Source organism: Octodon degus, unplaced genomic scaffold, assembly GCF_000260255.1.
Source record: "Octodon degus isolate 3935 unplaced genomic scaffold, OctDeg1.0 scaffold00052, whole genome shotgun sequence".
Lineage (NCBI taxonomy): Eukaryota > Metazoa > Chordata > Mammalia > Rodentia > Octodontidae > Octodon > Octodon degus.
Genome location: NW_004524628.1, coordinates 12,610,039 through 12,624,019, shown reverse-complemented (window position 1 = coordinate 12,624,019; position 13,981 = coordinate 12,610,039). Strand labels below are relative to the sequence as shown.

General features: G+C 45.8%; 1 protein-coding gene across 1 annotated transcript in view; it reads right to left on the bottom strand.

The window, feature by feature from the left end:
* Positions 1–13,981, bottom strand: part of Gcc2 (GRIP and coiled-coil domain containing 2) — a 38,495-nt gene that overhangs the window by 23,807 nt on the left and 707 nt on the right. Inside the window, exons 2-9 of the mRNA XM_023717372.1 lie at positions 13,584–13,880; positions 13,023–13,107; positions 11,734–11,801; positions 8,303–8,407; positions 4,968–7,397; positions 4,406–4,475; positions 1,873–1,973; positions 1,674–1,772 (exon numbers count right to left, since the gene is read on the bottom strand). Of these exons, the coding sequence (XP_023573140.1) occupies positions 1,674–1,772; positions 1,873–1,973; positions 4,406–4,475; positions 4,968–7,397; positions 8,303–8,407; positions 11,734–11,801; positions 13,023–13,107; positions 13,584–13,880 (3,255 nt within the window). The remainder of the gene's footprint in view (positions 1–1,673; positions 1,773–1,872; positions 1,974–4,405; positions 4,476–4,967; positions 7,398–8,302; positions 8,408–11,733; positions 11,802–13,022; positions 13,108–13,583; positions 13,881–13,981) is intronic.

Genomic DNA, 13,981 nt, shown 5'->3' with positions numbered 1-13,981 from the left:
TTAAACTGTTTTGAAGTTTTAAAAAGTCTTTTATAACCAGAAGTCAGTTAAAAGAAATCATCTTTTACTTTCATTCAACCAGAACTTATTTTGGTGTATAAATGTAATAAAAACTTCACTGGCTTCCTTAAATAGCTTTATTTTTTTAAGACCGGGCCTTCCTATATAGAGCAGTTGAACTCGCTTATGTAGCCCAGGCTGGCCCTGAACTCATGGCAATCCTCCTACCTCACCCTCCCATGTGCTGGGATTACAGGTTAAATGATTTTAAATACATAGTTTTCTAATTCCTTCTTCACTGATGTCTCTTTTCAGATTGCCCTGGTATAGCACAGCTTTGCTGACGAACGATCAGACTGACAGCGAGCCCGCTGCTACCAGCTCTGCGCCGAGGTCTGCAGCCTCACCGGGCTGCTCGACTCCCTGAAGCTGTCTGCAGGAGTGTCCTGAGCTTGCCGGCCCCCCAGAGTCTGCTGTGATGCTCAGGCCTCTACCTCTTCGGCACCCACCCACCTGACTCCAAATTCGCCCTCACCACCGCAGCTCCTCAGTGAATTTTGCTATAAGATCTTTTCCAGAGCATTCAGCTTTTCTGGTTAGCTTATTTTCCATTAAAACTTACAACTGTCAAAATCCCACCAAAAAGAAAGCAAAACCCTAAACCTTTTTTTTTTTTTTTTTTTTTTGGCGGAATCGGGGATTGAACTCAGGCCCTTGCGCTTGCCAGGGAAGCGCTTATTCCACTGAGCCATCTCCCTGGCCCCTAAACCTTTCAATGAAATAATTTACAAATGAATTTGAGACTATTATAAGTAATATGCACTCATCAACGTTTTGAAATTTAAGTCCAACTGCTCATTGAAATTACTGCCCAAAGCTGAGCTTTGTGGCGTATGCCTGTAATCCCAGCACTCAGCAGGCTGAGGCAAGAGGACTGCTGCAAGCTGGAGGCCAGCCTGGGCTACGGAGTGCACTGAAGGACAGCCTGTACTGACAGTGACACCTTCTCTCTACATAAATAACAAAATTGTTGCCCTGCCTGTGTTTGCCTACTACAGGAAGTTCCTGGACTAAGTCACACTCCGACTCGCGGGCTGCTGCATTCGTCCCTCTACCTTCCTGTCACGGCCAGCACATGAGTCCCCAGGTCAGGGGCTCAGGGCTGCGGATAGGCTGGCGGAGACCGGGCTGACCGAGTGCCACCTACCCTGGAATAGGTCTCACGCAGTGTGGAAATGGGTGTCAAGTGAGCAAATCCCTGGAGAAAGCAGACACCGATCTTGCGTGTGGTGGCTTTGGACTTCATCATTTTTACAAGCATCTCACATTATTAAAATAGCACATCACTTCCAAACAATCGTGCTTCCCTTCTCCTGTTATACCTGTTTAAACTTCAGGCAAAACAGCCACTGATCACAGCTGTCAATTTATTACTTTTTTAATTAGAAAACCCACAAAGAGAATTTCACTTTTAAAAAATAAGAGTTTAGAGGCACTATTTAAAGGTTAGCTACTTTAAAATCCAGGTATTACAGTCTATTACACTGTGCAAAGAAAAGGGAGGATACTAACGAACAGGAGGTCTTTTGTAAGTGTCACTGCAAGTGTCACAACGCGGTACCTTTCCTACCTCACTTGTCAGAATGCAACGTGTTACTAGAGTCACCGTTTACCTTATAGCTCTCTGCTCCCTGGATGAGGTCTCTCATGGATGCAGACAACTGATCCTTCTCTGCCCGGACAGACTCCAGTTCTTCCTTTAGAGTCTGGGCCTGTTTAAATATACAGTCAAGTTCATGCTTTTCAAGAACAGAAAGTGAGATTGCTTTTTATAAAAAGATTCCCGAATCTTGTGCTATTCAGCTGGCTTACCTCTTTTCTGCTAGAATCTAATTCTTTCTTTGCTTTCACAGCGACTAGTTTTATCTTACTTAGTTTTTCCTCCTTCTCTCTGGATTCTTTTTCTAGATTTCCTAAAAACCAGAAAATGAAAGGATTATATGTGAAGTCACAAGGGAAAATGGGAAATTGCACACTGGTTTTAGCCCTAGAAGCTAATTTTTCTTTTGGAACACAAACTTTGTGGCTTGAAATTAAAATGAGCAGGCGAAACATCCCATTAGCCAGGCACGATGGCCTAGTTCCACCACTGCCACACTATGGGAGGCTGAGGCTGGAGGATGGCAAGCTGGAGCCACCCTGAGCAACTTAGCTACCTAGAGCAAAGGGTGGGGATATGGTCAGGGGGAGGCCTGTGCTCAACCCGCAGCACACTTTCCTGAAACAAACCAGCCGTGAGTTAATATCTTCTTTTTAAAATGACAGTGTGACGAACAGTGATTAAATTTTTCATTTTCTTAATTCATTAAAATAGGCCTACTTTATTTTTTAGAGACAGGCTCTTGCTATGTAGTCCAGGCTAGTCTCAAAATAGTGGCCATCCTCCTGCCTCAGCCTCCTGAGTCCTGGGTGACAGGCCTACACCGCCATTCCCAGCTGACAGCAGCCACTTTAAAAGCCACATCCTAAGTGCCTAGGAGTTGGAGGAGGAGTCAGGGCTCCTCCACCGACATGCTTTCTGGAAGAGGTACACAGGCACGATGGGGTGGTCGGGGAGCCAGGGCAAGGAGCTGGGCATCAGATGCAGCTCAAATTGCACACCTAACCCTGCAATGCCTTGTCCCCACTAGGTCTCCTTCTTCACCTGTGACCCCTCCTCTTCCTCCTGGAGCGCCGACACTCAGAGCTTCCCTCAGCCCCATCCTGCACCTCTTCTTGCCTGGCTGTCCTTGTGTGCATCGGGCCCCTCCCCTACTCCTGCACCACCACAGCACTTCTCCCAACGCTTGGAAAGGAGTCAACAAGACAATTACAGGCAAGAACTCGAGGTCAGGAACAAGTGGGGATGCGGCTGAAGAGGGCAGAGGATGCTCAAGCACGCCAACTTTCCTGTCTTCTTTTTGCGGGCTGTGAGGTGGGGTTCCTTCTTTTTTGAGCCATGGTCTCAGTATGTAGCCCAGGCTACATAAACTCATGGCGAATTCTCGGTGATCCTCCTGCTTCAGCCTCCTAAAGCCTAGGATCACAGGTTTACAAACAACGTACTGTCCCTTTCCTCTTTCAGAACAGATCCCTTCAGAGTCCTCCTTATCTGCTCTGAAACTTGCCTTCCCCATGTTTTCCAAGAAGCCACGTGCAAGGCAGACCAGGCCCTAAATACCAGGACAACTGCCTCCTGCGCTTCTAGCCCAGGGGTGGTAGTGCCTGCCGCAGCGACACCCTCACTGCCTCAGTCCTAAACTCCGGGACACAGTACACCTGAGACCAAGTGCACCCCTGTCTGTGTCCTGCAGGGCTGCCACTTCCATGTCTCCTCTCTGGCCCCGTCCTCTTAAGATGGAGAACTGTCTCTGGTCCTCTTCTCGCTGTCTAGTCCAGCTACGTAGCCCATGCTAGCTGGACACTTGCATGATCCTCCTGCCACAGCCTCCCGCACATACAGCACCACGCCCCGCACTGTCACAGCTCACGACTGACTCACCTCTAGTCGTCCCTCTGCACACGTACACAGCACCCCACCTACCATCTCCAGGTGAAACGGTATCCAAATGATTTTGCAAAGACACCTCACCCCCACCACCCACCGTTCCAGAAAGCTGGGCACTACACTGCGACTGCACAGACACTGCACTTTCTCCTGTCCCCATTTTCCAATGGGAACAAGAGCAACGTCATCCATCGTGTCACTGCGGGCAGCGAGTGGGCAAGGACCGATCCCAGTGCCTGCACACAACACACCAGCCCATCCCTCTTCCTCCCAGGACCGTGCTGTGTGCTCCTTGGTGCTGTAGATGTGATCACAGAGCACATGCTGTCCCTCCTGCCTTGGAACCTTTTTGTGTCACATTTCAAATTCATTGAAACCCAAATGAAGACCTTATTCTGTGACATTTTTCCTAACCCAAAATAGGAAACCCCAGCACTTGGGCGGGTGAGGCAGGAGAGGACCAATGGGAGTTCAAGGCCAGCCTGGGCTACACAGTGAGACCACCTCAAAAACCAGAAAAGCCCCAGAACTCCACCCTCCTGGCTCCTCTTGGCAGTGAGCTGAGCACTGAGCCAAGCCTGCGACCACCCTCACCTGCCCCCACCGCCAGGGTCCAGGCCAGCCCAGCACCCAACTCATGCCTCTCAGTGAGCAAGGTCCAAAATCACCAGAGCCGCCTGCAACAGAATCACAGCAGCGCGCTGTATGCCTTACATGGCGGGAGGGGCGCTGAAGGGGGCCAGAGGGCAATGGGCTGAGGGAGGCACCGCCACTGCCCGTGTTTGCACCTTGTCACCCGGCTGTTCACTTCCCAGTCTACTGTAGTGAATGGTGACGAGACACATAAAAACCAGTTACCTATTTTCTCTTCCAGTTCTTTCACCGTAGAAAGCTGATCATTTCTTACAGGTGATTTCTCTATGGAATCCTAAATTTTATAGGAGAAATAAAAACAAAAACCAATTCACTGCATCTCCTTGAACTGGCCATACTCGAAGTGAGAGAGATTCGGCCCTCCTTTCCTTTTGTCGACACACTGCAACACAACCCTTGCAGTGCATATGGCGTACACTATAGCAAAGCAGTAGTACTCAGGGCCAGATGAGAAGGTGTTTGACGAAAATCCCAAGGCTGTACCTGAGGCAAAATACCACTAGCACTCACTTCTTTGCTCACTTATAGATCCTGATATTTAAAACCCTAATTACTTAAGCTCAAGGTTTTAAAATGATCTATACCCTCCAAATGACCAACGTAATATGGATATACAAAATGAAAACATCTAATGCGTTTTTCACTTTGTCACGAGCGTACATGCTGAAAATTTACTGATTTTGAAGTGTAAGAACATTAATTTATATCATTTCTAGTCTACCACCAGAACGAAGAACTTAGCTGAACCAATACAAAGTTTCTGTACCTTTAACGACAACAGCTCAGCTCTCGCATCTCGCAGCTCAGCTTCCTTTTGCTCCAGTAGTGGCCTCAAATCTTCGTGTTCTGGCACAGAAGGTTTTTCATTACAGACTTCAGCTTTGCTGTGCAATAGAGGAGATCCTTCTCCAATCTGAATTAGAAGATTATGATTTTCATGGACTATTTTCTCATTAGCATTCTTCATTTCTGAAAGAGCAAACTGCAAGGCTTCTTTCTGTGACAATACTCCCTCTAACTCTTGCTGTAAGAGAACCGTCTCCTGCTCACAGCCTCTCAGTGAACACCTAAGTTCTTCACACTGATCGGCTCTTTCTTGAAGGCACTTAGCTTCCTTCTCTAATTCCAACACCCTTTCGGCATACTGCGAAACCAGGCTGTGACTGTCTTCTTTCACCTTCGCCAAGGCCTCGCCTACAGCTTGCAGGACAAGCCCAACATCTTCCTCATTTGTTTCTGAAGCGCTCGACCCCATCTGCTTGAGAAAACCATAGAGCTGAGTTCTAACAAATGACTTCTGAACTTGCTCATTTTCAAACATCTTATTTAAGTTATCTCGCTCTTCAGTTGTTAACTGCAGCTTCTTCTCTAATTCAGTCATTTGGTCTTTCAGGGTAACATCTTCCTGCTGAGCCAGAAGAGCGTCCAGATGCCGACGCAGCTGGCCCTTCTCAGAACACAGCCTGCTGTTTTCCTCAACGAGGGACCTCACCTGTGACGACAGCGCTTCCTGGTCTCCAGAGACGGCCTGCATCTGAACCGTAAGCTGCTCTAGTTTCTGGTCACTTTCACCCTTTGCTCTCAAAGCCTCTTCCAGTCTTCCCGTCAGTCCAGTTACCTGCCGTTCCAGGGCGCTGCTGTACCGGCTGGCCTGCTGCTCTTTCTCCCGAAGTGCTTCAGCAAAACTTTCTTCCCTTTCACACTTTTTATGCAGACTATCTAGCTCTTCGTGAAAACTTTCAATTTTACTTACGAGATCTTTTTTTTCCTCTGTAAGAGAACATATCTTGGCTTCTAATTCTTGTACCATCGTGTCTCTTTGGCTCAGGCTGACTAAGTATACTTCATTCTTTTCTTGAAGGCTCTTTACAGCACTTTCAAGTTGTGGTACTGACTCCTGTTGAGATAACAACTTTTCATTTTCTCCCTGCAGACGGTTCACAGTTTCAAGAAGAGCATCCTTCTCATTAAACGCAGCCCGAAGCCGCTGCTGAAGCTCATCGACATCAGATGCTTGCTGCTGCTTCATTGATTCAAACTCCTGACTGATTTTCCCAGCAGATTCTCCTAGTTCTGTCTGTAAGATTTCCATAATCTCCCGTAAACTCTCGTAATTTAGTATTGCTTCTTGCTTTTCTTGTTGAAGATTTTCACACTGTTCCTTAAGACCCTGTATTTCAAAGAGTAACGTTAATTTTTCTTTTTCTGAACCTGACAAAAATGTCTCATTTAGGTCTGACATTTCTTTTTGATGTTGCTCCTTGAGATTTTGTACTTCTTTTTTATGCTGTTCTATAGCACAATGAAACTGTTTATTTAAATCTTCTAGCTCGTATTTTAGTTTTTCTATTACACAGCCCTGCTCTTCTTTAGCTAGTAATAGTTCATTAATTTTAAATTCCAAGTCTTCTCGTTCATGAAAAAACTCATCCTTTATGTGCTGGGCATCCATTTCAAGTTTTAATTTAAGATTATTCATATAAGTTACTTCATCCTTTAAGATACTATGTTGTGATTCCAGCTCTTTCAAGGAATCCTCCAAGTACCTGGTCTTCTCATCTACTACTTGCTCCACAGGAGCACCTTCCCGCAGGCGGCCAGGGCCCACGGGGTGCTGTGGGTCGGCGCCCGGGCTGGCTGGCCTCAGGCTTTGCAATTCACACTCGTACTGCGGGCGAGCGCTCTGCTCGCGGGCCTCACACTGCTTCGCTAAGTCCTCGTTCAGCTGGTTTAGCCTGCTTACTTCTGCTTCGTGTTCTCTAGCTGATGCTTCCATCTGCAGTGTCAGCTCTCTCACTTCTTCTTGCAGACGGCTCACATCTCTTTGATACTGCTGCGAGTTCGCCTCCATGGCTTCTTGGAGGAGAGTCACCGCTTGCTTTTTTTCATCAGTGCTAGCTTCTAACTGCTTTTGTAGATACAAAATTTGTTCCTCAAAGGCTGGCCTCACTTCTTGGATCGCATCTTGCAGTTTTTTAACATCAGCTTCAGAGCTATACTGAAATTCAAGTTGTTTTGAAAGCTCTGCCTGTTTGTTTATTGCTTCTTCTAGCTCCTTTTGTAGGCCAGCCTTATCTTCACTGTGTTTGGAATGGACTGTCATCAATTCAGTTTTCAAATTTTCAATTTCTTTCACATAGTTGCTGTGTGACTGTTCTAACTCCTTGTGCACATCTTGTATTTTCGTTGCAGAATCCTATTACAAAAATAAGCACAAGTCATTTGAGTAAGATGACACGAGTCACAGCCAGCCAAAACATAGGAGGTGAACACAACCTAAGCGAGGCCACAGGTCCAAGCCTTCTGCAAGGCTCTGCCTGACCTGAGTGGAGCCCTGCACACTGGCAGCACTGCAGCTTCTACGAGCCAGAACTGCTTCAACTAACAGCTCCTGCATAGACTAAGAAAGATTAAGAAGAAATCAGCCCAGCCAGCCAGGCAGCTCAGCAGACTGCGGGGTTGATCCGGCATGCTGTGCTGGTCCTGTCCCCGGAGTGCCCTGAGAGTGCAAGTGAGACTGGGCATGGTGGAGTGTCCCTGTAATCCAAGTGCTGCGCAGGCTGAAAACAGAAGGATCACTACTTCAAGGTGCGTAGTGAAGTGGTTTTTTTTTTTTTTTAAATATATTTGGTATAGGGTCTACTGGGTGTTCCAGGTCTCACTATGTAGATGTAGATTGGACTCCTAGTGATTCTCCTGTTTTCAGCCTCCCAAGTGCTGTGATCACAGGTGTACACTACCATGCCCAGTCTGTGTGCCCTGGGAGTGGGGACGGCATGGCATGTGCCAGGGACTGAACCCCGGCCACTACACTCTGCATAAGCAAGCACTTGAGTCCTCTGAGCTATCAGGGCGGTCTGTTTTGTTTTTTTTTTTTTAATAATATGGTAAAACTGCATTAGATGCTTCCAAAGGTCTTAGCTTAAATCCATGAGTACACTACTATGAATATAAAAGAGGGGCCGGGGAGACAGCGCAGTTCAATAAGCGCTTGCCTGGCAAGTGAAAGGGCCTGAGTTCAATCCCGGGTTCCACCAAATAAATAAATAAATAAATAAATAAATAAATAAATAAAAAAGAAAGCATTAATTGTTGCCTTACTTCAACTTCCTGCTTCATTTTAACATTCTCCTTTTTCAGGGAAAGACACTGCTGCTCGGTCTCTGCTTTGTCCAGGAGTACAGCATCAAGGCGCTCAGTCAGTGCCTGTCTCAGAACAGGGAGATCTGCATGAGGTTAAAAATGGCCTGGCCACACACAATTATCTCACCATTTTCTAAACCCTGTTGATGAATAAAAAAGTATAAAGAGAAGAGAGAAAAGGAGAAAAGACACGAGGACATGAGAAATTTCAATACATTTTTGGAAAACAATGCAAAGAATGAACTAAAAGAAAAAAAGAAAGCTCTAATGTAAGGGCTGTACAGGAAGAAACCCAGAGAAGCAGGCCACGACTCTCCAGAAATAAAATACTTAGGAATGGGAGCTGCCGGGCGGGCCACTGCTCAGAGGTAAGTGCTTGCCAGTATGAACGGGCCCTCAGGCAGAGCCCAGCACTCACAGAAAGATGAAGAAAAGGAATCCAAGGTAATCAATTAGAGCTTCAAGGAAGGCATGCCGCAAAACGGAGTTTCCAGAAGCAGACTGGCTGGCAACCTGAACAGGGAGGAGCCAGATGAGCAAGCGAGTTAATGCGGCAATTAGGAACACGCATTCACCCAGAAATACTGAAAGTCTGGGCTGGGGAGACAGCTCAGCATAATAAGCACCTGAGTTTGATTCCCTCTACCAAAAAAAAAAAAAAAAGAAAAAAGAAAAAAAAAATGCTGAAAGCTCAAGTAAGATAACGTACATTCCCAGAAAAATGTAGCTTTACACCAACTCAAGGGAGAAAAAAAACGGTAATCAAATGCAGTTAAAAACTGCCAAAAGAATAAGGGGGACAGATGGTGGCAGAGCTGAGTTCTATCAAATTTTTAGGGGATAAGATTATATAATTTTGTGTGAACTTGTCCATATAAAAAAGTGAAAAGAATTTCTAAGAGTCTACAGAATCAGAAACCGACACCCTAGCACTTCACAAAAACGAAAAATAAAAGACCCATTTTTACTACAAATCTAGATGCAAACACTGTAAATATAACATTAGTGCCCCCACTACCATTTCTAATTAAGACTGCACCAGCTCAGAAGGCTAAGGCAGGGGTAGCAATTCAGCAAGACAATCACTCAAAAGAGAGTATCAGTTATCTTCACTAATGAAATGTTTATGAAAGACGTAAGAAATAAAGATTAAAATTTGACATTTAGAAGACTTTTTTTTTTTTTTTCCGGAATTGGGGATTGAACTCAGGCCCTTGTGCGCTTGCCAGGGAAGCGCTTATTCATTCTACTGAGCCATCTCCCTGGCCCCAAGACTATTATTTATCAATGATATATTTATACGAAAAAATCTGGACGCATTTATAGGTAATTAGAAAGTGAGTTTCATGAAGTCTCTAGATACAAAATCAATTTGTTCCATTTGTATACGGCTAGCAAGTGATGAGAAACCCTAACTTTAAAACGGCCATAAAAGAACACCAAATCTAGGAGTAAGCGCATACTCCGGCATCAGCTCCCAAAGCAGAGCCTTCGTGTAAGCGCCGCGCCGCACTTCCGCTCATTCACCTGAGGATCCTCGCGACCGAGACGCCTTCTCAGCAACCCTCAGCACCATGTCCCCGGCACACGCCTGGGCACAGCCCAACACCCTCCCACAGTCCCTCAGGGACTGCTGCAGGGCAGTAAACCCAGACTCTGCGTGTGACCATGCCACAAGGCACCTTTTTAATGAAGTTAAAAGATAGAAATAATATTTTTACATATTTAAAGTGAGGCTCAGATTTTCTTTTTTTGCAACACGGTGGCCTTGAAGTCATGGTATTCCTCCTGCCTCAGCCTCCCAAGTGCTAGGATTACAGACGTGAACTATCACACTTGGCAAAAAAAATTTTTAAGTGATATTTATAGCTGCAATAAAAGTTGTATGAGGGAAGGAGGATGGCATTCAGGGTGATGCTTACTGTGAGTATGGAAACTAGTGGGATAGGAGGAGAAAGGCCAGAGATGACATACGGGGAAGATTATTTTCAAAATCCTAGCTGTTTGTTTTCACAGATAATTACATTAAAAGTAACGTAAAGGAAACAGATAATGAAAAGGAACCACAGAAAGCTTTAACACAGTATGAATTTATTTCCTCAGAAAGAAAGAACACGTGGAATCTTAAATAAGATGCATTAAAAAAAGAGAATATTCAAATGTCAGGAACAAACTGTGAAATGGAACATTTTAATTCCAAAATAAAAACTTGAACACAACGGAAAAATGAGGCCATCGACATCCCTTGAAGGAAGCGGAAAACTGAAGGGAGATGCGCCCTGGACGAGTGTCCAGGTGGGCTGCTCCTTCCGCCTCTACAGGCGTGGCTTCTGGCCACCTCTAGGGGGACGCCAGGAGAGCCAAGCCCTCACATCCACATCTTCCCAGTCAAGAGCGTGAGGGCACAACAGTCTGGGGAGGCTGTGCCCTGAGGACACCAAAGGGAGACAGAGTCCACCCAAGGGCTGCCAGCCTTTGTTCTTCTTCAACCTTCAGAACTTTGAAGTTCTGCTCCAACACTGTTGCTTAAGAAAGCCAAAATAAAGCAGGTATAGAAAACTTCAGAGCTCTGTATCGAATGACAACAATAAGTCAAGCAGAGTGGAGGCATTTTAAAATCTAAAGCAACACGAAAACTGACCTTTCAAGCGTTCTCTCCTAGGAAAACTGCAGAAAGATATGGGGTAGTAGGTGTGGTGACCAACTCAGTGAGTGACAAGGGACCCAGCCAGCGGCCAACACAAGAAGACATGCACGAGGGCAGAGGGACACTACCAAAAGCCGCTTCAGGGAGTGTGGAGCAGCAGCCCAAGAGCGCCACCTGCCCAGCTGGTGCAGGGAGACAGGAGGCTCCAGAAAGCAGGAAAGCCACACTAATGGCGCATGTCCTGGAGCAACAACAGGTCTCTGGCATACCTATGACGACACAGGCAGAGGACACAGGAAACTGGAGAGTGAACGCCCTCTAAAGTTGCAAGGCATAAAAACTAGTGGTGCTGCTGGCTGCCAGAGCGGGTGACTGCCATGTGAGGCTGAGGATTTTTCCAACCAACTGGAGTAACTCTTAGCGCAGGGTCCAAAGTTGTGACCAGGGATGTGGATCGACAGGTGCATCTCTAGGTACCAGTACTGCTGAGCACCACAGTCTCGAGGGCAGCACAGGACAGACTAAACCATAACCATAATTAGGGAGCATGTGGGCCTAAAAGACAAAACACACCCACAGATACAGCTCTCGAGGTCACCAGCAATGAAACCGAAGGAAAAAATTCTAACTGAGGTGAGGGAGGAAGTGGAAAAGCCAGATGGAAAGCCAGGCAACCTCCAGCAGGCTGATCATCAGACACTGCCTCTAGGTAAATAAGCAACATCCACAGCCATTTCATTACCTTAATAATATCTTCACTTCCTCCGTTCACAGGGTTTGATTTGAGTTCATCAATTTCTTTCTCTAATTCTAAGAAAGAAAAGATTCCAGTTTAGAAATGAAAAACAGAAAATTACTGAAGTGTTAAGAATATCCTAAAAAGCCTCCAAAATCTACAAATTAGAATAACAGGCCTGGCAAGCAAGCACACGGTCCTGAGTGTGATTCCTGTTACCAAATATACAAAGAAATATTTAGGCAGCAAATATTTTCAGAAATATTAATTTTACCCAAAGAACAGTATTACTTTTTTCTTTTTTATTAAAAACATTTCAAACAACCAAGTAGAGAAAACAGTGATCACTGACAAATCTCGCCTATCGCTTTGCTTCAGCAATTATCTCCTGGCCAATTTGGTATCACACTAAGCTCTTTTCTTAATCACCCTTCTAAGTTTTTTTTTTTTTTTTGTGAGCTGGAGTCTTGCTCTGCTGTCTGGGCTGGCCTGACACTCGCAGGCTCAAGTGATCCTCCTGTCCCCTCTCCTGAGGCTACAAGGACCAGACGTGCGCCACTGTGTCCAGCCACCCTGACAATTTTGAAGTGAATCCCAGCCTATTATTGAGTTATAAACACTTCTCACTTATAATCTTAAAGCAATAACCAACCTCATATGAAGCGTAAATATTAATCTAAGTATTTCATCATACCCAGCTCTGGAACCTAGAACATCTTTCCAAATAAATTACTCTCTTAAATATACGCTGAACAAACTTCCAAAAAATTATTTGATCTTTTTTTCTGGCCGAAAGTCAGATTTTATTTTTAAAATCCTGTTTTTAAGCCACTGGGAATTCAAGAACTTGTTCACTTATATTAATAAAAGTCACAAATACCTTTTTCTTTTTGCAATAAGGCAACTGAATAGAAAATCAATCTCATACTGCAATGGCAGTACTTCTTCATTTTACTCGAGAATCTTTATTATGTCTTTGGGTTTACAACTTTTTCTCATTTTAAAGGACCCCTGTAGAAAAACATACTTAACTGAGAAGAATCTACAATGCATAGGAGGAATAGAATGAGTAGAATTTAATTTTACAAAGAGCTTTAAAAAATCCTCTTGCCTAGCTTTAACAACTCAGAGGTAGCTGCAGCTTAGACACAAGAAATGATCGTCACCAATGACCAGAACGCCAAGATCCCAGGACACTGATTAAGACGCATGGGAAAGCACAAGACACTGAAACCTGGCCGTCACACGCCGAAAACTGCCACGTTTAGTCAAGACAAGTATTTTCATCCTAATACCTGTACACCTTGATTTGGCTTTCTGCAATAGCATCATCTGCTTCTTGGCGAACTTGATCAGGTCTTCCTTGGGCAGGGTTTCCAGCTGAAAGATGTTTCCAGCTTGTTAGAAGTCATGCTTGTAAAATACCACAGAAAGTAACAATGTCCAAGACCAAGGTCTTATCTACAGACCAAGACATTATGCTGAGCAGAACTATATGCCAAACAAATACCACACATTTATTCCCTATTTCTAAAAATTAGCAAATCCTTCAGCTCAAGTTATCAGCAATAACTTCAACTCAATAGTTATTTGTGAGCAAAAATCAGCACAAAACTTCTAACAGATACTAACGTAGGAGATCGACAGTTTCTAGATTTTGATTTAACTGAGCAACTAGGAGTTGGCACTAGAGCCAGTTCAAAGCTAAATTCAAAGTAAAATTCATTTTATTCCAAGCTAAAAGTTGTCTCTGGCTGTGCGAAGTCTCGAGCAGAATTACAGCAACAGGACGACTCAGATAACATCTGGGCTCTAAGGCGACACTGAGCCTCCACCACTTTTGAAAATCACTTCACCTGCGTGGGCTGCTTCTCATTTGTGAAAGGAGAGCAGCAGCGCCCCCTCCTGGCTGCCCGGAACCTGGGTGCAGGAACCGGGTGTCGGCAAACCCAGCCGCAAACGACGGCCCGAGCGTCACCCGCAGCCACCACGGCCAGGCCCCGGGCGCCAACCCCTGCGGGCGGGGCCGGGCGAGCGGCTGCCGGCGCTCCCTCGCGCCTCACGCGGCCCAGGCTTGGCCGCCGAACCCGCCCGACGCCGCTCCGCGCCGGGCAGGAAGTGCACAGGGAAGGAACGGTGACTGCAAAGCAAGGCTGGAGCCCGGGAAAGGCGCGTCGGCCACAGGCCCCGCGAGCGGTCGAGCCCGCCCCGCCCCGCCCGCGCCCGCGCCCGCTCCCACCTTGGATCGCGCGGC